At 37.0% G+C, this 23,965-nt stretch overlaps 1 protein-coding gene and 1 long non-coding RNA gene across 2 annotated transcripts; both read right to left on the bottom strand.

Annotated features, from left to right (window-relative positions):
• Positions 1-792: 792 nt before the first annotated feature.
• LOC115959029 lies at positions 793-1,566 on the bottom strand. Its single transcript, XR_004084739.1, has 4 exons — positions 1,428-1,566; positions 1,265-1,315; positions 1,101-1,139; positions 793-1,008 (listed from the first exon to the last, which is right to left on the bottom strand). It is a non-coding gene; the product is annotated as an uncharacterized LOC115959029 (long non-coding RNA).
• Positions 1,567-3,820: 2,254 nt separating this feature from the next.
• Positions 3,821-23,715, bottom strand: LOC115959027 (chloroplast envelope quinone oxidoreductase homolog). The gene is made up of 4 exons (XM_031077319.1): positions 23,464-23,715; positions 16,702-16,843; positions 15,523-15,614; positions 3,821-4,759 (listed from the first exon to the last, which is right to left on the bottom strand). The coding sequence occupies exons 1-4, from the start codon at positions 23,527-23,529 to the stop codon at positions 4,070-4,072; spliced, it is 990 nt and encodes a 329-aa protein (XP_030933179.1). The 5' UTR covers positions 23,530-23,715; the 3' UTR covers positions 3,821-4,069.
• Positions 23,716-23,965: the final 250 nt, after the last annotated feature.

The following is a 23,965-nucleotide window of genomic DNA, read 5'->3' as shown; positions in this document are numbered from 1 at the left end:
AACTTGCAATTTAAACAAGATGACATAGTTATTAACTTTTAATTTTTTAGAAATTTTGCAAGCATGGAAGATATATAGAGAAAATGTAATTCAATAGTGGATTTATCAAAATTCAACCCCAATAAAAAGATATTGAATAAATTTGTAACCTTAGACTATAACTAATTTTGTTACTAAACTTTGCCACATGATTTGTGTGTGTGTGTGTGTGTGTGTGTGTAAAATTGTTATTATAAAAATGTTGTGTTCATAGCACTAAAAATATGTATGAAAATGATACACTATTATGGAAAATTATCGATTTGCTACCTTATTCTTCTAAACCTTGCATTTCAACATTAGTTGCTTCGCCATTAAATATTTAGGCTAAAACGCAAATTGCACTCTATAAGTATGTCTAAAATTTATTTTAGTCCTCTAATTTTATTTTTGTTCAATTGAGTTTACAAAATTTCAAATTTATTCAATTCAAGTATTCTATCAAATTTTATTAAAAACTAGTCGCTAACCCCTGCGATGCACGGGATAATTCAATAATAATCATATATATATATATATATATATATATTTAATTTGCTTGAAGGTACATTAATAATCAGTTTGCAAAAAAAGAAAAAAAAATGTACAATGAAACCTCTAATTGACAGCACACCCTAACATCAAAGAGTGTTGGTTTAAATTTTCTAATGATCTATATTTCATCACTTTTCTGTATAAAATAGCCGAAACAATTGGCTAATGATATAATAACATCCTAATGACTAATGATAACCAACGTAATCACCTTATCTACTCTACAAAATGGAATGAGTTTATTTCAAATCCAACTACTGCTACTTGACCCTATCAACAAAAAACGCAAAAAACTACTGCTACTTTTTTGTTTTTTATGATAGAGAAAACTACTGTCACTTGATAGGGATAAACTGCTACAATTATTCTAATAACTTGACTGCTATATCCTTATCTGCTATGTGGCTTCAGGGCCCATATATATCACTGAAAAATCTAAAATAACAATGTAAATCAGACTGATCAAATTCAATTAAAAAGAAGAAGAAGAAATTAGAGAGAAAGACAAATAGAGGAGAGACTCTTACAGGAGTGGCAGTCTTTGATATTTTGAGGAGACAATGATCCTATACGTGAAGTTACGTGAATCAATTATGACTCAAATTTAAGAAATTAAAGAACAGAATTCCAAATTAACAAAAAAAAAAAAAAACCCAGCGGTTAGAAAAAATTCAAATCTTGATAAACTTACTTGATATGGCCACAGCCGTGCTTGTTATGTCCACCATTCCTGCACTTGGTTCTACAAATGAATCAAAAAAATTAAGACAGAAACAAAACAAAAACAAAAAAAACCTTTATTTAATATTTTTTCTTGTTTTTCACCAAAAAGAAAAGTGAAACATGCAACTTACAGTGTTCCAATTCTGTACCTTGAAGAGACAGTCGTAGATCCCATTGGAGAGTGTTATGATATATTTGGTAAATAGAGGAAAACTTGTATAGAGCAATGTATCAAAGTTGTGCAGAAAATAAATTATCAGAGAGAGAGAAGCGTATAGGGAAGAAAAAAAAGATAAGAAGTGTACTCGTATTTTTCTTTTTTTCTTTTTTTGTGGGAACGAATGTGAAAGGTGCATAATTTGTAACTACCCAGGAGCCAAAAAGAAGTGTTTGTTTGAAACAGAACATTGTGTGATTGTGTATTAATTCACTAAAATGTTTCTCTTATTCTACCAAACGAAAAGACACGATGTTTCAATGTTTTTAAATGTAAACGTGGCAATAATTTGTGTAGCCACGTGACGCAATAAAACGCAGTCAACAAAAAGTCAAATGTATCGACTATTAGTTATTATATAGATATAGATTTATTTTATATATTTTTTATGTAAGAATTATTTTCAAAAAAATGTTATTTTCATTAGTTAATTACTTTTTTTTAATAAACACTAATAATGTACCAATTTTAATTGCTTTTTTCCTAATAACCGCTAATAATATTTTCTCATTTAATATTTATTTTCGTGAAGTAAAATTCTTGTTCATATAATAATGAATTATAAAAAAATATTAATAATTTTTATGAAAAGCCAAACAATAAAACAATTACTTTATGGCTCATTTTCTGCAAACTCAGAAAGGAGTCAATTTTCTTTTAAAAAAAAAAATTTGAAAAAGAAATCGGATACATTTATTTGATGTATGAGTGTTCACTTGACCCAAATAAATAGAATTGGTTATGACTTATGAGAGTTTTTTTTTTTTTTTTAGATAAATGACACAAAGCCAAACTAAATATTTTAAATTAAAAGTTGGAAGTTAAGTGGTTTATAACCTGCATTGGCTACAAAAAAATTAACAAAACTCAATTTGACATATCACCAAAAACACTGCTGAATCCTAGGATATAAATGGAGATTTTGCCAACAGTTAATAAGTTGTACCACCTGAATGAACTTGAAGACATAAATAAATGAATTTCGTTTCATGAGTAGCCTCTGCCAGTGAAAGCTGGTCCTGAGAAGTTCACGCCTTTTCACTCCATAGCGATATGTTGCCAAGGCTGCTGGATGATTATAGCGTTTATCAAAAGGAACAGCCAGTTCCTCAGACAAATTCTTCCCGGCAGGATATGAACGAAAAGCTTCAGCAAACTTTCCAGGAGGTATGTACCGGTAAGGGCTGTCCAGAACAGACCAGTACTCTGCTCTTGGTCCTTCTTCGATGTCACTTCTTGCAACAGTTAATAAGTTTCCATAAAAATAAATTACATTATCTTCTACCTGTTGGGGTGACTACAAGTTTCTATGATCCATTTGAAAGCAAAGATTTGTCAGGGTTCTAGCGAAAACAAATGCAAAACTTGATCAAGTCTTGGAGTTAGGACACAAAATTGCAAAAAGAGAGACATTGTTTCTTGTCGCTTTCCTATCATTTTATAGAAGAAAAGCATTAAGGAATTTTGCACCACTTCTCTTGTCACATATTTTTGGCAAAGGGAAGAAAACATTTAAATACATTGTTGATCTCAAAAGTCTAACACCTGGTTTACTTATCAAAAATAAAAAATAAAGTTTAACACTTGGTCAAACTAAAAATTAATATGTCATCACTATATAAGGACTAAAATCAATCACTTTAAATTTGTTAAAGACTAAAATCAATCGTTTTAAGTTTTATTTAATTATATGTTTTTAAGGATCAAAAGCGGTCACTATAAAATTTGTTGAGGACTAAAAACGTCACTCAAACTTGAGATTAAAATCACTTTTGAGCAAAAAGATCCGGCTTAGTGCATAAAGCTCCTTTTTGTAGCAAAATGAAACCAGTAGCACTAGCACCGTAATTAGAGATGTAATCATTGCATTACTATCTACTCTGGTACATTGCTTTCATTTGAAACTTCTTTTTGGATGAAATTCAATTGAAATTTGTCGCTCTTTAGCATGGAATCACCATTAATTGATGTCTTAACATGGAATTTATTAAGCGAGTCTCAATTCTCAAAACCATGCTTACAAGCATTAAAAGTTGTTAAAAGTGAAATATACGGTTTAAAGACTCTCTCTCTCTCTCTCTCTCTCATTTAGGATCTTGCACATTAATTGGCAATCTTATTACAGCAAAAGCCAACTTCTAATGCCTTCAAATGTATGGGGCATTTCATTGTACTCCGCTAACATAGAATATCAGACTCTTCGGATTAAAAAACCTATGCAGATCAAAGGTTCATTCCGATTGTAAATGACTAAGTATATGGCGAGAAAAAAAAAATCCAAGGCAAGAAAACAAGAAACACATACACTAGGGAAAACATGAAATATTCCCTTGTACTTCAATGTTCAAACATACTTGCTTCTGTGACGCAAAGTTGTGGACAGAATATCTACAAATAAACACCACCTAACACTAATGATTTCACAATATCGATTCAGGTCAAATGCCCCTTTCAACTGCAGATATCATGTTTTCTTTATGTACATGACCTATAAAAACCACTATTTAAGTACATACAAACTCAACAATTCCAAGCATATTATTCTTACATATGGGCTCATGGTTCCACGATGATCTTCCCAGTAGCGTGGCCATCAATACTCTTAGCCCAAGCATCTTCAGCCTTGCTCAAGGAATGCTTCGAGTCAATCACAGTCTTAAGTTTACCTTCCTTCACCAACTTAACAAGATAATCCAGGTTCTCACCCTTGGCACTTAACAATACAGGCAATAGCTGCTTCTTTGAGAAGGTAAGTTTCTTTACAGCAAACGTCATAATGGCACCAGGTCCAGGAGTTAAATCTAAGACCTTCCCATCTGCACTCAAATTAGGCTCAAAGGTTGACCAAGGAATGTCTCTTGCACAGTGGATCACGGCATCATACTTCTTACCAGATGGGCTCTTCAGAGCTGCCCCTTCTGGAGTCTTGTAGTCGAGAACCTCATCAGCCCCCAAGCTCTTGACAAAGTCAATGTTGCGGGCCCCGCAAGTAGCAGTCACATGAGTGTTTCCAAGCTTTGCCAGTTGAACTGCATAGTGACCCACACCACCTGAGGCGGCAGTAATCAGAATGTTCCTCTGCTGGCCAGTTCCATCAAGCTTGATCCCAGCCTGTTGGGTGAGGGCCTGGTGAGCTGTAAGACCAGCGATCGGTAAGCCTGCAGCTTCAGCTGCTGAAACTTCAGCTGGCCTAGAGACCGTCAGCCTCTCCTTGGTCACAGCGAACTCAGCTAATCCACCACCATCCTGTCAATATATAACATGACAACAGACAAAAATAAGTATGGCTAATACCAGCAACTTATATTATCACAGTTGAAATATCCACTGACCAGAAATTCCGCACAATTTGCTACAAGGAATTTTCCAACATCATGCAAGAAACCATGCACATACTATCTAAAGCGAGGATGGTCATACCCTCAAAATGTAAAGCATGGATGACTGATGAATCGGGAATGGAATGTGCTATATAGATAACCACTGTATGTAAAAAGAACAAATTCAAGGAAGCCTAGGCCAATGTATGTTACAGCCTACTACCCTGGTGAATTAAAAATTCCAGTACACTAGTTCTGGAAATCACAAAATTTTCAACCTTTTCTTCTCTTTTATAATCTTTCTGAAAAGCAATATAGAAAATAAAATCAAAATCTTATATATATTTATATTCTTGACTAATACTGGGCTAAATAAGGAGTATTAGCCAACTACCTTATTAAATTCTAACTTCTAGTGAAACTATCTATATTTTTACATATAAGTCCAGCATTCCATACGCCCAGATAAGTGGCATACACTTCCTATTCCCATTCCATGGGCCACAACAATCCACAATCTAGATATTTCAGTTTTACAGGCTCATATTTCTAGGATAGGTTCCAGAAAATGCATTTGTAAGGTTACTCCCAAACATTTATTGCTGATATCAAACGAAAAGCAACACAGGCTAGTTTAACTATAACAAAAAATTAATTTAGTTGATCAGTTGAAGTAGAAAAGTGATGGAAAACAAGGGCTTCTTGTATGGTCAAGCTTCATGGAAGAAGAAAGTGATGATTTGCATCCATGACTTACTAATTACAATAAGTTTCCTCTGGAGTATTTGATATTCCACATGATTACCATTAATAATTTTACTGTATGAAGCAATTATATTTCAAAATAAATCTCTGTTGACCAGCAGTAGACATTTCCAACTGTTTTAAAAATTAGCCATGCCACCATTTTATTATTGTAATGTTCCCTTGCACTGTTCAATTAAGCAAAGTTAAGGAAACGTAAATGCAAGATGTAAAGTAAAAATGGAAGAGATTATTATTGCTCTTAATCTAAATTACAGATTACAACTGATGCTCTGTATTTATACAGCCTGAACTAATTAGCCATTAGGGAAAACAGAATAACAGCTCTCTAACAAATACAACCAATCATCATGTAACATGTGAGCTGAGTTTGCAAATACCTGCCTTTCAATTTTGCACATGATAAATGCCTGCTTCTATTAAATAATCAATTACAATTTCTGGAAGCTACAATCATCATGTAACATGTGTCACTATTGTTCATTTTCTCAGTTTTAGTTAATGGATCTCCTGCTGGTTTCTTTGGAAGCTAACGAGGTATAAGTCAAGGTGATCCGTTGTCTCCTCCTCTTCCTTTTGATTATGGATGTTTTAAGTAGGATTCTAAAGAAATCCGAGGATAGTGATCTTATTTTCTACCTTATGTTTGCTGATGATACCATTCTTTTCTGTGATGCTTCTAGGGAGTAGTTGCTTTTGATTGGGTTGGCTTTGTATTGTTTTTAAGCTTTTACCAGTTTGAAGGTGAATATGGGAAAAAGCAAGATTGTCCCTATTGGGAAGGTGAGTAACCTTCACACTTTGGCTAATATTCTTCAATGCAAGATGGGTAGTTTGCCTATGAAATTTTTGGGTATGCACTTGGGTACTCCGTATAAGACAGCCTCTATTTGGAATCCTATTTTGGAGAGGATGGAGAAGAAGCTTTTGGGTTGGAAGTGACTATAATTATAAAAAAGTGGTAAACTCACTTTGTTGAAAAGTACCCTTTCAAATCTTCTGACATATTTTCTTTTGCTATTTACTATCCTAAAGCTATGGCTGCTAAATTAGAAAGAATTTAGAGAAATTTTTTGTGGGGTTCCTCAAAGGAGTGTTTCAAACACCCATTGGTGGCTTGGGAAAAGGTGCTTACCTCTTGAGTTGGGTGGATCATTTTAATCGGGCCTTATTAGGGAAATGGTTACGGAGATATGGCCATGAAGTTACTCATTTTTGGCGTAGGGTTATTGCCATGAAATATGGAGAGGGGAAAGGGGGGTGGAGTACTAAAGTTTGTAGAAGGGCCCATGGGTGTGGTTTATGGCAGAGAAGCATTAGTGAAAGGTGGAAGGGCTTTTCTAAGCACTTGTCTTTTGTGGTGGGTAATGGTTCTCATATTCTTTTTTGGCATGATAAGTGGCTTGGGTAGAATCCTCTCAAAACTCTTTAATCTGGGTTATTTGAGTGTTCAGTCAACGAGGAAGCTTGTATTTCTAATGTTTTGTGTCTTCCAATGGGTAGAAATGACAAAGTGTGAAGCTTAAGATTTTATAGGGATTTCAATGACTGGGAGTTAGGGGCATCATTCTCTTATCTTCAATTTATTCAATCTCGGATTCCTTAGGGTTTTGGAATTGACAGTGTATGTTAGGGCCTTAATGGAAGCAGGTTTGATACTCGGCCTTTCTACCATAAGATTTGGATGTTCCTACTTCTATTTTCCCTTGGAAGGGCATTTGGAAAGCAAAAGTTCCTAAAATGGTGGCTTTTTAAATGTGGCCAGCAACTCATAGCCAGATTCTTACATTAAATAATCTTATGCTTTAAGGTTGCCCTTTGGCATATCGGTGTTGTATGTGTTGTTGTAATGAGGAATCTGTGGATCACTTTCTTATTTTTTGTCCATTAGCACATTCTTTGTGGGTGCATATGTTACCGTTGTTTGGGATTCATTGAGTCATGCCAGGTTTTGTTGCTGGCTTATTGTTTTGTTGGCAGCAATGGCTTGGAAAACATAATTCCAATGTTTGGAATTTGGTTTCAAGCTTTTTTATGTGGATTATTTAGACAGAATGTAATTGGCATTCTTTCGAGGATACTGAGAAATAGTTGTCTCAGTGATAGATTTGTGTTAGTGGACTCTCTTAGATTAGTCTCGGTGTTAGGATTTCTTGGATTGTTCTTCTCTTACTGAATTTCTCATCTCCTAACATAGCTTCTTGATTCCTATATTTCTTTGTTTTTTTTTTCTTTTCTTTTTTTTGGTTGTTCTTTGTTCATTATTGTGAACAACCTGTATTCTTTATCCTCTTTCTTTTTTTATTTATTTTATATATAATAATATTACTCTTTTACCTATCAAAAGAGACTAAGACTCCCCATTTACTTCTTCATGCACTGTGTCTATGTCAGGTAGCACCATGTCTTGGATTCGATTCTCATCTCAAATGAATATTTTGATAGCAGGTTGAAATGACACATTCAGAAATGTTGAATGACTTAGATTGAAATTTCATGTTATACTTGAGGGAGCAGATGGATTTTGGAGGTTAAATGGAGGACACGGGTTGCTGCATTTCCACGGTTAGATTCTCTATTCTGGTAGATGGGGCACCAGACTGGTTTTCTTTTTCAGTAGTACTTGTAGGTTATGTCAGGGGGATACTTGATAGCTTCCTTTGCTTGTTATGGTGATGGAGGTTTTTAGTTGTATGACTAATAAGCAATCAAGGAAGGTATAGTGTCAGATTTTCAAGTTGGGAATGAGAGTAAGGGAGGGTTACTAAATTCTTATCTTCTGTTGAAGGATGGTACACTAATTCTTTGATGGGTGGACCTGAAGGAGATTAGCATGATTTAAGAAAATTTATTTGTCCAAATGAAGGGTCACATTGGTTAAAAGCACATTTAGGGTTACCTACATACTTATAGTTTTTTTCGTTCCCAAACTAGTTTGTGTTGTTAAGTGGTTAGAGATGTGGCAAAAGGATTTTCTGTGAGGTAGTATAGCGGAGGAGGTGCAGTATCACTTTGGTTGGGCAATTTGTTCCCCAATTCAATATGGAGGTTTAGGTAGTAAGAAGCTTGGCATTTTTAACCAAGGTCTTCCAGAAAATGGCTTTGGCATTATGCTACAGAAAGGCATCTTCTTTGGAGGGTAATTGGGGCAAAAATATTAGGAGATTTACTGCCATTAGTATTTTGCTCGGGTTAGGGGTGCTCATAGGGTGAGTCTGGGGAAGCACATTAGTTGTGGGAGACATATGTTGTGCGGGATAGGAGCCACCATTGTTTTTTACATGATTTATGTTGTGCAGATGTGCGTTCTAAGTTTTCATCCTTGAATTGTTTTCCTTTTCAGTGAATAGAGAGGACACTATAGTATAGTATATTCATAGTTTGTTTCAACAGAAAACATTTTTGGAACAAAGCGATGTCCCCTTCTATATTTCAGAAATGAGAAAATACCCCCCATTCCGTTACTCTCTCAATTAAACCTAATAGAATATTTAATTCCTGAACCATTCCATTGTGCAAAGTCTAAATTACTGTCAAGAAAATATGAAAATACCTGAAAATTTTCCAGTGTCAAAACAGGTAAACAAAACTCAGGTAAATCTCTTGAAATAAAAAACCGGGTAAACCAAAACCTAGATTATAGAACAAAAATTATAAAAACACCCAGACCAAAAATTACAACAAAAGTCAAGGACTTGAAAATCCCAGATTCGGTACGAACATTCTCATTTCGCCTCCAGTAATCCATGCCCATTTCAAACTTAAATCCACAATTTATATTTCACACATGAATCATTCTCCAAATAAAATAAATACGGAATATATATATATACACACACACACACATATATTTATATATAAAGAAGTAAATAAGAGTGGCTGCCAGCCATTCCCCTCAACCAATAAGATATTTATCCCTGCCAAAACCTTGTTACACGGCAGAAGCACAAAGGTACATGCGAACTCCATATTATATTTCCCAATGTTCTCAAATTTCAAATCTCACACCCTCTCCCTCCATCAAATTGAATGAAATTACACCCTCATCACTGTAAGCCAATGACAGAGAAAATCAATAGAGAATAGTCAGAAAACCAACAACTTTGGCTTCATCTCAGCAAGAAACCCGAAAAGAACAGCATTACCGTACCAGGTGAATTGTTGCTGTTGACTTCAAGAGATTGACCATATGGGGTTTCAAGAGACTTCGAGAGATTTATTCGGGTTGTGTTTACCCAGGTTTGACACTGGGAGTATTTTGAGTGTTTTCATATTTAGTTGGGGTTATTTTAGAATTTGCACAATAAAATATGCTAGAAATCAAAAGATTCTGTCAAATTTAACTGAAATGATACAGGAATCAGTGAATTTGCTCATTTCCAAAATATAGAGGGGGACATTGCTCTATTCCAAAGATTGAGGGGGAAATTGTGAACTACCCCAACATAAAGGAGGAACTTCTTTTTTTCCCTTTTTAAAAAAACTAACCAATTTTCTTGTGTTTGATTGAAACCTTGAAAATGACCCAGAATTTTTTTATTATTATTATTATTTTTTTTTTTGATAGGTAATAATAATATTATTAAAACAAACTAAAAAATAGAAAAAAGCCAATACAAGGTGTTCATGATGGTGAACACAAGGAAAAGCAATAAACAAAATAATCAGCAAACAACTAAGAGGAAAAACTTAAAACGCAATACTAAGGGAAGAAATAAACTCTAAGATAGTGGAGCATTCCGAGAAGCCCCAACACCTAGACCAATCAAATAAAGTCTTCTGGCATAGAGCTTGTAATTGAACCAAGGATTTCTCAGTGTCCTCAAAAGAGCGCCGATTTCTTTCCGTCCAAACAATCCACACCAAACAACTGGGAATCATATTCCATATGTCTGAATTAAATTTTCCAAGCCAAAAACTCCAACAATACACCAAGCTTTCCACAGAGCCTGGCATGACCCAATGTATCCCAAAGATCTGAAGCAAGTAAACCCACAAAGAGTGAGCTACCGGACAATGGAGGAGAAGATGATTCACGGTTTCCTCATTCCGATGACACATACAACACCTATTCACCAAAATGCGCCCCTTAAGCTTAAGATTATCCAAAGTAAGGATCTGCCCATAAACCGCTGTCCACACAAAGAAAGCCACCCTCCTAGGGATCTTAGCTTTCCAAACACCCTTCCACGGGAAATTGGAATCAGCTGCACCCCTAATGATATTGTAATAGGACCGGGTATCAAACATGCCATTCCCTTTGAGACACCAATGAGAGGTGTCATTCCCACCACCTCTAGGGATCCGAGATTGAATGAACTCAAGGAAAGATAAGGCAGCCCCTAATTCCCTTTCATGAAAGTTCCTATGAAATCTCAAATTCCAGATTCTATCGTTACCACCCTCTTGGTAGCATAGAACATCAGAAATGTAAGCTTCCTTGTCGTTAGAACACACATACAACTGAGGATAAAGCCTATTAAGCGTGTTATCTCCAACCCACTTATCATGCCAAAAAAGAATACGAGAGCCATCCCCCACCACTAAGGACACATGGTTGGAGAAGCTCTCCCAACCATCATGAATACCACGCCAAGGACCACAACCGTGAGCCCTTCTACAACTTTTAGAACTCCACCCCCCTTGACCCTCACCGTATTTAGAAGCAATAACCCTCCTCCAAAGATGAGTGCCTTCTCGCCCAAACCTCCATAACCATTTCCCTAACAATGCTTTATTAAAGTGCACTAACTTCCTGATCCCCAAACCACCCAAAGCTATCGGTAAACACACCTTCTCCCAAGCCACCAAAGGATATTTGAAACACTCCTCTGAAGATCCCCATAAAAACTTCCTCTGAATACGCTCCAATCTATCAGCCACAGCTACAGGAATGACAAATAAGGATAGATAGTATGTAGGAAGGCTAGAAGGAGTACTCTTCACCAGGGTAAGTCTACCCCCCTTAGATAAATAAAGATGCTTCCAACCCGAGAGTTTCTTCTCCATCCTCACCAAAATAGGATTCCACATAGATGCTGTTTTGTAAGGGGTGCCCAACGGCATACCCAAGTACTTCAAAGGCAGACTACCCACCCTACAACGAAGAATGGTAGCCAACACATCTATATTTTCAACCTCCCCAACAGGAACAATCTCACTCTTCCCCGCATTAACTTTCAGACCAGTAAAAGCTTGGAAGCTAGTCAATGCCAGCCTAATGGACAACAACTGATCTCTAGACGCATCACAAAACAAAATGGTATCATCTGCAAACAGCAAGTGTGAAATGCGTACCCCTATAGTGTTAGTAGGCCCCACACGAAAGCCACGAAGTAGACCACAATCTTCAGTTTTCTTCAGCAGCCTACTTAGAACTTCCATAATAAAGAGGAAAAGAAGAGGGGACAACGGATCACCTTGTCTCAACCCACGAGAGCTTCCAAAAAAGCCTGCCGGGGATCCATTCACAATAATAGAGAAACGAACAGTAGTTATGCAAGCCTTAATCCACCCCCTCCATCTCACCCCAAAACCCATCCTAGCCAATAAGTAAAACAATGCGTCCCAATTCACATGGTCATAGGCTTTCTCAATGTCCAATTTGCAAACCACCCCGGGCACATGGCTCTTCAATCTACTGTCTAGGCACTCATTAGCAATAAGCACTGAATCCAAAATTTGTCTCCCACCAACAAAAGCATTTTGGGACTCAGAGATGAGACTATCTAGCACAACCCTCAATCTATTTGCCAACACCTTAGACAGCAGCTTGTACACACTCCCTACCAAACTAATAGGCCGAAAGTCCTTAACATCAATAGCATTATTTTTCTTGGGAATTAGAGTGAGAAACGAGGCATTTAAAGACCTTTCAAACACTGAATACCTATGAAAGTGCTCAAAAACAGCCATAACATCCTCCTCCACCACCCTCCAGCATTTTTGAAAAAAAGCCATGGTGAAACCATCTGGTCCAGGAGCTTTATCCCCCTCCATCTCCATCAAAACCTGGATCACCTCTTCTTTAGAGAACTCCCTCTCCAAGGCCAACCTTTCATTCTCTCCAATGCAATCAAAATCCAATCCATCCATTGTTGGACGCCATATATCTGGCTCTTTGTAGAGATTTTGATAGAACTGAGCCACCTGAGCTTTTACAGTAGAACCGTCCTCATATAAGACCCCATCAACCACAATGCTTCTAATGTGATTTGTTCTTCTATGAGAGTTCGCTAGTCTATGAAAAAATCGAGTGTTGTTATCTCCCTCCTTCACATACAAAGCACGAGACTTTTGTCTCCAAAAAGTCTCTTCTAAAGCAGCTAAAGCTGCAATATCACCTTTAACCTGAGTTCGACGGGACTCTTCCTCATTAGAGAGGCCCCGCATTTCTTCCTTAGAATCTAGACCCAATAATTCAGCCAACAAACACTTCTTCCTAAAAGCCAAATCTCCAAATTCCTCCTTATTCCACTTCTTAAGGTCTTCTTTCAAAGCCTTTAATTTCTGAGCTAGAACAAAACTAGGGGAGCCCAAAAAGCTATACCCCTCCCACCAAAGTTTAACTCTCTCGAGAAAACCCTCAGATCTAAGCCACATATTCTCAAACTTAAAAGCACAGCGACCCCTATCCACTCCACCAGCTTCCACCAAGAGCGGACAATGATCGGAAATAACACGAGGGAGCACCCTTTGAGACACATTCCCAAAATGATCCACCCAATCCACACAAGCAAGAGTCTTGTCAATACGGGACATAGCCTGCGGCTCAGCATCTCTAAACCAGGTGAAAGATGCCCCATCCAATGGAAGATCCACTAAATAATTATTCTCAATAAAGTTCGAGAATGCAAACATGGCTGGATTAAAAGAATCACAACCAAGCCTCTCGCAGGGGTATCTAATAATATTAAAATCACCGAATAAAAACCAAGCTGTGTTCCACCTGGTCCGAACCCTGGACAGCTCCTCCCACAAAGCAGCCCTATGATGATCAGCATTAGGACCATAAAGACCAGTGCAGACCCATTCAAAACCGTCCAACACTCCCCTAAAAAGAACACTAACAGAGAACTGACCAACAGATACATCAATTTTCTCAACCACCCGTTTATCCCAAATCAACAAAACCCCCCCAGATGTTTGAACCGCATCCAATACCGCCCAATCAACAAAGGGACTACCCCACAAGCTTCGCACAAGAGCAGAATTTGAAGAAGCAAGCTTAGTTTCCTGCAAACATACAACATCACATCTCCAATCCTTCAAAAGATTCTTACAAACCTCTCTCTTTTGAGGGTTATTCAACCCCCTAACATTCCAAGAAAGAAGTCATAAAGACATTAATAACTACCAATAGCCCCTGGTCCTGACGACGAACCTCTATTCCGAGAGACAGTCCCATCATAATTCACTGAAGAAAACAGACCCCTCAATTCCCTTAAACCTCTCTGACCAGCTTTAACAGGTGGCCTAATACAGCCACCATTGGCAACCTCAATACACTCCTGTTCTAATAAACGAAATAAAGCCACACAATGAGCTTCATGTTTAACAATAGGAAAACCCACCAACTTGCAGAAGCTCTTCAACATTGTAGACACCCACTTCGAGTGTTCCACCTTAGATGCATCAAACTCACTTACCTCATCCACCGTGCTCAACACCAAATCTTCAGCTACCCTAGGGACCCAACAAGACAACGGCGCACACTCTAGTGGACTGCAGTTGTGCTCCCCAATACCGTCGGCATACACAGCTACCGACTCTGTCATACCCGTTTGGGAATCACACTTCTCTTTATCACTTATGCTTAATAACTCTGTGAAAACGTCCTCCACCTCCTCCGACCAAGGAACTCCCTCCCTACCAACAAAGTTCAAAGGAGAAAACTGCCCAAAACTATTGGAGTCCACCATAAGCATCGGATCAACCCCAATCTGCCTCTCACCCTCTCGAACTGACAAGGGAACCACCGAGATAGGGGCGCGAACCTCCAGAACTGAGCTAGAGGGGAAACTCGTCCTTATCGGAGCCTCAGAACCCGCCGCCGGCGCCTCCGCCGTAGTCCCTGGCTCCCGATCTGACTGGGGAGCTGCCGAGATAGAGGCGCTAACCACCGGAGCTGGGCTCGACGAAGGTTTCGCCCTCAACGGAGCTTCCAATCCCTCCATCGGCGCCACCGTGGCTTGCATAGAAAATCATTAATAAATCTAGTAATTTCATGAGCAAAATAAATATTTTCTATTTTTTGGTTACTTTTCGGAGTTTTCTTTGATTGGGGAAGAAGTCTATTTCTTGTCAAAGAAAAAAATTGGCATTTGTTGTCTACCAAGGAATGGAATTTAAAACCTTACATATCAACAGTACAAGAAAAGGATTAGTTGGTTTTGGCCCAAGGTCGTACCACATAGCGCAAAGGAGTAAGTACTATATGGTTCAGGTTTTAGGATGTGCATTGATAGAAAACTTATTTTTCCCAAATGTGCTAATATTCCCTCTTTTTTAAAGGATTAGTTGGTTTTGGCCCAAGGTCCTACCACATAGAGAAGAGGAGTAAGTACTATATGGTTCAGGTTTTAGTATGTGCATTGATAGAAATTACTTATTTTTTCCCAGATGTGCTAATATTCCCCCTTTTTTATTTCATTCTAGTTAATGACATGGGAAGGGGTGAAGAAAATTAGAGATTTAATATAATCACTGTGACAAATCCCACATCTTCCCTTCTTTTAATTTGACTTTTTAAAATTAGAATTACTTTGAAAATATAAAGAATAAAAGTGGGTTCAACTTCAGTGAAACTCAAAACTCAGGACAAGGCTCTAATTTAAATTATTAAGAAAAGAATGATAACAGGATAGCATATAAGTTATTAATAGAAGGAAATATATAACCAAAGGAATAAGAATGAGTTCTCACGGAATGGCTAATCACAGCTACAACTTTGTCACCAGCTTTGAAACTTTTGACTCCTGGTCCAACCTCTACGACCTCTCCTGCCACATCAGTACCTTTTCCAACAGAAAACATGTTCAGCAAAAGGAAGAGATGGATGACTTCCCAAAAATTTGCAACAATCAACCATCAGCAAGAAGTTCAGTTCAATAGATATATCACTAAACTACTCATTGGTTAAAAAATTAATACCATTTATATATGATGTCTGTATGGTTATAGAATCGTCAGCACCACATGAATGACATAAATGTATGTTTTGGCTTTCAAAGTTCATAATCTTAAGGCTATTTTCATGCTTTTATTGAAGGAGATGTCACATGCTCCTACCCTTTTAAATCGACATAAGTAGTTGAACTATAAAACCCATACAATAATAATAAGGTGTTCTTCTTCATGCCAAATTGAGTAGCCTGAACCAGCCAAGTTGCTGATGCAGAACACAAATAGGAAAATACATTTAAAAATAAAATCTTAGATGATTTTATTGCTCCCTGCATCAGTCACCCAATTCAAACTAACTTGGAGAAATAGTGTAAGGAAGCACTTTTATTCTAATTATTTTATAATTATTGGTAAGTTACACCATTTAAAACTGAAACCTTGTCCTCCATGAAGTCATTTGAGTTGAGCACATTAAGAAAACATTTTTTAGATGTAATGAGAAACACATGATAGCATGGTGCTGCAAGCATGGGATTTGAAAAGGAGGGTAAGAGCACAACATTCAATCCTTGTGCCCAGGACAAAGACAGAAAAAAGAAGAAAATTCCCTATTGGTATCTGCTTGCATATGCGGGTATTGAAGAAACATATATATGCATCCTTGTGATTAATACACAAATTGCCACTAAAGGAGCATCCATAAAATACTGTCATAATTTTTTTCTTTATAATTTAACTTGAACAGGGTATCTACAAATTTTATTATGTGTTCAGTCATGCTTAGCACTTACTATTTGTCAGTTTGTCAAAAATTAACTGTTTGAGACTTCAATATAGTAACAGGAAATCAAAAGTCAACTTATGGCTTAACTCAGCTTCACAAATGTCAACAAAATGTATGTATTAAACGACTTCCCTAGGTAAAAAGGGCTTCGCAAAAGAGTTCTGTTAACGGAACCACACACAACAAAGAATTACCAGGTATGTGAGGGAACTTGCGAGGCATAAAAGGCCGCAGCAAACCTTTCTGAATTTTCCAATCAACTGGATTTAGACTAGTTGCTTCCAGTTTTAGCAAGAGCTCGTCCTTCTTTGGAATGGGAACTGGAACTTCAACATGCTGCAATAAATGTGAAATATATTTATCTTTAAAAGCACCTACAGGTACACTAAACATAATTTCAAAGAATTCTAACACTATAGCTCTGTAAAGCAAGCAGCAAATGCAAGGAAAATATTTACAGAAAATCAAACCACAAAACTACAATCACAACTTTAAGTTTCCAACTAGAAAGATTTTGGGACCACAAGCTGTCACTAAGTTTCCACAAAGGCTATGATTAACCATTCTGAGACCAGGGCTTCTAAGGAAGTCAAAGAAGAATGAAGTACCAACAAGGTGCAGCCACACAATAAAGTTGTTAACAAATATCATAATCACAAGATGGGACTTTCACTAGCAAAAGCTTCCCTACCCAAAATTACAATCAGAACTGAGACCAAATAAAGGAAGGAAATTTATATAAACATCACGGATCATTCATTAAATTAACCCTTTATGCATTCCAATGCGAGCCTGATTTCAGCCACTTAAGCTTCATCATCATGAGGAACAATATCGTAGAGGTGAGATACCTGCATTATTGTCAAATCATATACTTCACCTAAGTACCATAACCCTAACTCTATTTTCAGTAACCACAAATCCAATTCATTAAGGTATGAGGATCCATGCTATTCCAAAACTACATCAAAGCAAATTCAATTTTTTTCTCAACCTGAAGTCCCTGGTTCTTCATTTTTTGTCAAACAAAACCACATCAGAGCCCTTAGTACTTCTCTCTTGAGGTTTGGAGGGAGAAAAAACAGAACTTTGACATAATCTTCAACTTGTCATCACTAACACAGGCCAGGCTAAAGAATGATTCTATTATTTATTTTATGGTATGTACCTGAAATCTGCTTACTCCGTTCAATAGCTGCAGGGATGAAATTAACTCACAGAAACATGAATTTCAACACATATATGAGTTTCATAATTATAAAATATATAAATAAAAATAAATAAATAAAAAGAAGATAAAATAAGCAAACAAATATCTAGACAATATTTGGATATAATGTTCCTAAGAAAATGTCATATCAGTCAATAAATCCTTCAAATAGCAAGTTTGATGACAAAATACGGCACTGCCCATATAGGACTATGCACATTAATAGTATTAATAGAACAGTTATTTCTTGATGATGCATCATCAAATGTGTGATATATTTGTTACCACACACAGGAATCTAATTTCCTTGCATTCTAAAGTTTGTAAAGGTTGTACTCATACTCACAAACAGCAATGTATAATGTAAAAACAAATGCTTCCAAATGATAAGGGTAGGAAAGAGAGATGAAGAAACAAGAAAAAAGAATTGGAAGGGGTGAAAAAGTTCGCAGCGTCATATCCAGCATTCTAGTATTATTCCTCAAGGCTCCCCACATACAGAAAGAGCTTTCTGCAACAAGCAAAGCACCAATAACTTACTCTTTGGACCGTGAAGTGATCTGTGTAACACCCCCCCCCCCAATTACATGCATATCCCCAATCTTTTTCCTAACATAAAATTTCAGCTTTGTTAAAAAAACTATAGTTATTCAAAAAAAAAAAAAAAAATTCAAGATGACCACATATGCTGCTTTTTTCATATGGTTTTTCTAATATACACCCAATTCAATCCCAAATGCCGATTTGGCTTCACATGGGTTAGGTTGAGCCTCCGAGGATGACAATTCTGGCCGCAGATGAGGGCAGCATATTAGCAGTGACTACAGACCCAAACAATCTCACCCCAGTGGGGTGATGAAGAAATTCAAGGGTTTCAGTTAGTTTCTGGATGTTAAATATAATGGTTTTGAGGAGGACTTCTTGGAGTTGTTTAGTGCAGTTAAAGCAAATCTGGAGGATGAGAGTCTTGATCATAGCCTAAGAAAGTCTTAAAAGGTAATGCAGAGACAAAGGGTTCCAGAGAATTGAAGAATTTAATAACCAATGTAAATTATGAGGCAGGCGGCTCCAGAAGAAAAACATCTAATAGCAGGTGGGCAAGTACAGAGCTATGTATTTGAAGCATCAAACCTTGAATATGTGGGCTGAATGATCCTTTGGAGAGATTGAGAGTCAGTAATTTGTTGAGAAGCTTGTAGGGCAGTCATCATGTAGATTGGCTGTATGTGGATTCTGTAGGGGCCTCAGGTGGTATATTGTTAATGTGGGACAAGAGGACTATGGAGAAAGTAGATGAAGTGGTGGGAGATTACTCTTAGCCATGTTGTTTCAAATTGGCGTCTTCTGGTTTTGAAGGGGCATTTTCTGGGGTTTATGGACCTAATCTTGCCTCTGATATGAGATTACTTTGGGAAGAGTTAGCTGGGTTGTTTAGATGGCAGGAAGTACCATGCAATGGTTCTCTGATTTCATTTTCTCTCACGGTCTGGTGGCTCATCTTCCTATGGAGGGTGGAAATTTTATTTGGTCCAATAGTCTTTCTCATTTTAGTATAAATAGATTTTTGCTCACTCTGTCTTAGAGGAGTTTTTTTCTTTGGTTACCCAAAGGCGTCTACCACGGCTATTGTCTGATCATCAACCTATTTTACTGGTATGCACTGTTGTACAATGGGGGCTGAGTCAGTTTTGATTTGAAAATATGTGGCCTAAGGTGGACGTTTTTGTAGATAAGGTGAAAGGTTGGTCAGATTCCTATCAGTTTAATATTTCCCCTAACTTTGTTCTTGCAAATAAACTCAAGGCCTTGAAGCTTGATTTGAAAAAGTGGAACATCTGAGAGTTTGGTAATATTACTCGACAAAAAGATTGCTTGTTGTATAGTATTAACTCAATGGATGAGATTGAGGAGACTAGAGTGTTCCTGGATGACGAAAAAGTGTAAAGGGAGCAGGCCAAAGAAGAGTTTGAACGGATCCTGTTGATGAGAGAGATTAATTGGACGCAAAAATCAAGAATGCTCTTGAAGGAAGAGGATAGAAATACGAAGTTTTTTACACAGTCTTTCGAATTCACATCATCAACATAATTTTATTGAGTGATTACTGGTAGATGGAGAGGAGCTCAAAAATAAAAGACTAATAATGAGAAGATTGTGGATTTCTATAAAGCTTTATACTCCGAACCAGGCATTTGACGTCCTTTATTGGATGGCCTAAATTTTCCAGCCATTAAGTTGGAGGATTCTAAAGGCCTAGAGAGGAATTTCATGGAGAATGAGGTTTATAAGGCGGTGTCGAACATGAATGGGGATAGAGCACCAAATCCGGATGGTTTCACAATGGCTGTTTGCAAAGTTGTTGGGGGTGTCGTGAAGGAAGATATTATGAGGGTTTTCCATCATTTCCATGGGCATGGCACCTTTAAGAAAGGCATTAATGCCACGTTTATCTCTCTTATTCCAAAAACACTTGGGGTGATCAAGATTAAGGACTTTCATCCTATTAGTTTGATTACAAGGATTTACAAGATCTTGGCCAAAGTTTTGGCAAACAAGTTATAGTTGGTGCTTTATAAGGTGGTGGAGGTTCCTCAAAACGCCTATGTTAGCAATAGGCACATTCTGGATTCAGCTTTAATTGCCCATGAATGCTTAGATAGCCGTCTTAAGTCAGGAATACCAAGGGTTTTGTGCAATCTAGACTTGGAGAAAGCACATGACCACGTAAAATAGAATTTCTTGGTGCACATGCTTCGTCGAGATTTCAGGGTATTTTTTGTCATTTTTTAGGTTTCAAGATATTTTTGGTCATTTTAGAGGTTTCAAGACTATATGTTGGTTTTTGTCTAAATGGAGACATTGGATTCATTCATGTATTTCCATGGTTTGACCTTTTGTGCTTGTGCATGGTACCCCTAGAGGATTTTTTCATAGTTCTCAAGGGTTGAGACAATGAGAGGCAGTTGGCTGGTTGGAAAGGATGCATTTGTCTACCCACGTAACCCACCTACAATTTATCCTTGTTTCCTATCCCTTTGAGTGTGGCTAGATGCATAGAGAAGCTACAAAGAGATTTTCTATGGGGAAGATTGGGAAATGAATTCAAGTACCACTTGGTGAGTTGGATGGATGTATGTGAGCCACTCCAAAATGTGGGGCTAGGCATTCAAAATCTGGTTCTCTTTAATCAGCGTTGTTGGGGAAATGGTTATGCCTGTACTCTCTAGAGAGGGAAGCGCTGTGGAGAAGGGTTATTGACACAAATTATGGAAGTATGTGGTGGGGCCCGGAGGGGGGGGGGGGGGGGGGGCAGGGGTCTGCTGGTGTTCCAATAGCGAACAAGGGCCATATGGGGTTTGCCTCTGGAAGACAATAAGTAAGGGGTGGGATACTTTTCGCCATTGTGTTAGTTTTAAGGTGGGGAACAGTTCTTCTATAAAATGCTGACATGATCCTTGGTGTGTAGGACCTCCTCTAAAGGAGATGTTCCAAGAGCTCTATGGAATTGCTCGATACAAAGATGCATCAGTGGCAGAGCTAGTTTCTTTCTTAGGGATAGTTACCACTGGAATATTAACTCCATTCCATCGGTTTAAGATTGGGAGCTAAGAGTTTGCTTCCTCCTTTATGGACTTATTGTAATCTGGAGTGTAGAAAGGGGAAGGGATGGATGAGCTCTATGGAAACCTGCTTCTTGAGGAATTTTTTATGTTAGATCCTACGATAAAGTTTTACAATCCCCTTCCCAATTATCTTTTCCTTAGAAGACCGTGTCAAGTTCCAAAGTGCCTTCAAAGATCAATTTCTTTGTATGGATGGTGGCATTGGGTAGAATTTTGACTAATGAGAATTTTAGGAAGCATCAGCTTGCTGTTATTGATTGGTGTTGTATGTGTAAGAGGGTAGGGGAGACTATTAATCATTTACTCTTGCACTGCCTGATAGTCAGAGAGTTGCCGAGTATGGTCCATGGTGTTTACACTTTTTGGATTATCTTGGGTTATGCCCAAGGATGTAGTGGAGCTTCTAGCTAACTAGCAAGGCAAGTTTAGTAAACATAGAAATAGGATTTGGAACATGTCCTTCCAGACTTTGTTTGGGTGGACAAATGCATCAGTTGTCTTCTTTTTTTACTTCTTTGTCCGATTTGCTTGATAGATGTAGTTTTTATGCCTCTGAGTTCTGTCTGTTCTCTTACTTACCTTAATACATGTCATGTATGCTTTGGTCTTTTGTATTGTTTTTTCTATCAATGAAATTTATTACTTATCAAAAAAAAATGCACCCAATTAATATATTAATCTCCTACAACTTTTTTTGCCAGACATTTAAACCCAATTATTCCAAAATTTTGAATAACTCAAGTTTAATGAATTTGACAGGAGCCAAGTATCCACTATTCAGATTCCAAAATAGCCATGTTCAACTGCTAAAGAAATTACAATCACATGAACCTTGCAGCCTAAAAAAATGTAGGCGCCTTCACTAATTCTACATTCTGGACTTACTGTACATTGAACAAAATATTTACCCTAGATTAGGTTTATACAAGTGGTACACTCAAACAAATACAAAGGAATCCTCTTAAAAATTCTACTCCATATTATGAGGACTCGGTTTTCTTTGTGTTCCTGTTTAAAAGAAGATTTCTTTCCCTTCATTAAGGGATTAATCTTCCTGGCTCGGTCATCTAAAAAGCCCTTCAACTATTCTTGGATTTGAAGTTTAGATTACATTTAGCATTTCCCAAAAGCTCGTATATGAAGGAGATCTCTAGAGGTCAAACATGGGAGTTCAGAAACTATGAGTTTCTGTCATATCTCCAATGGATAAAATTTATAAAGCAAACCTCCGAAAACTTTCAGTGGTAACTTTTCATAATTTTATTAATGACTACATTATTATATGAGAAGTGAGAACACTATTGATTAAACCACATAATTCCACCCCCCCCCCCCCCCCCCCCCCAAAAAAAAAAAAAAAAAAAAAAACCAACTTGTCACATACAGAGACAATACTCATCCCTTCTTAAAATTCTTATTTTATTGAAATTCCAAAATTTGTGAATTGGACAGGTGGACTTTGGATTTCCATCACAAGTGACAATTTCCTTATCTTTTACACAAAAGATAGAATAGTGCTCATCTTTTTTCTTCTTTTTCTTGGTAAGCAATGATGACAATTGACAAGTCTATATAATATTGCCCATCATTGTCATCACCTAACACCAAACTACAAAATATTTTATACAAATGAAATCATTTTAACCCCTGATAACCCAATTTCATAATAAGTCTCCAATAAAAAATTTTCGTTACAAAAAAAAAAAAATATATATATATATATATATATAAGTGCTTCAATTAATTTTCACATATAAGGAGAAAAAAAAAAAAAAAAAAACCCACAAAGTTAAGCCTCTTGATAAACAAGCCAAACAAAAAAAGGTCACCTATACACATCCTAATTCTTCATATTTTTTTATCTTAACCTTGTACTATAGCACATGATGAGCCAAAATGATTTGAAAACAAAGACACAGAATTACATAGAGTGGTGAAATGGGTCTTGAATTTAACCCTCAGACTATAATCTTAATTTGTAAATTGCAATCTTTTTTCAAATCTAAAAGTTCAAATTTAAACACAAGTAATCAGCAATCATGAAACTTCTTACAAATATGGATAAACCCAGATGACAAAATTCAATGGTGATTGCAAAAATGAACAACGAATATGAAAATAACCTTCAAACCAGATGCTCCTCCACCATAGCCAAAGTACTGAACCGCGTGCATAAGCTTTCCTGCCATACTCACAGATAAGAAGGTCCACAGACCACAGTTTTTTATGTATGTGTGTGTATGAGAGAGAGAGAGAGACGGCCTAGAAGTAGAAACTCAATGTGCGTTGGATTTTGTGTACAGAGAGAGAGAGGGAACGAAATAGACAAACAACCTCAGAGTATACATAATACGTATCCATGAACAATGCTTGCGGCATGTAAAAACTGGCACAACTTATACCACCTCACCTCTCGCCAAGTTGTGAGCGGTAAAGAAGTGGTGATAAGGACATGTGAGGTCATTTTTTTACTATTCACAATTTGTTATATTTGGTAAATTCTGGTACAAATTGTGCCATTTTACGTGACATTAGTACAGTGTCATTTCTTTTTTTCTTTTTTTTTTTATTCTAGCACAGTTCCATTTCTATCATTACTATTTTTTATTTACAAGTATTGCTTAA

Source organism: Quercus lobata, chromosome 9 (assembly GCF_001633185.2).
Source record: "Quercus lobata isolate SW786 chromosome 9, ValleyOak3.0 Primary Assembly, whole genome shotgun sequence".
Lineage (NCBI taxonomy): Eukaryota > Viridiplantae > Streptophyta > Magnoliopsida > Fagales > Fagaceae > Quercus > Quercus lobata.
Note: the sequence above shows the minus strand (reverse complement) of the source record. Positions and strands in the feature narration are given on the sequence as shown.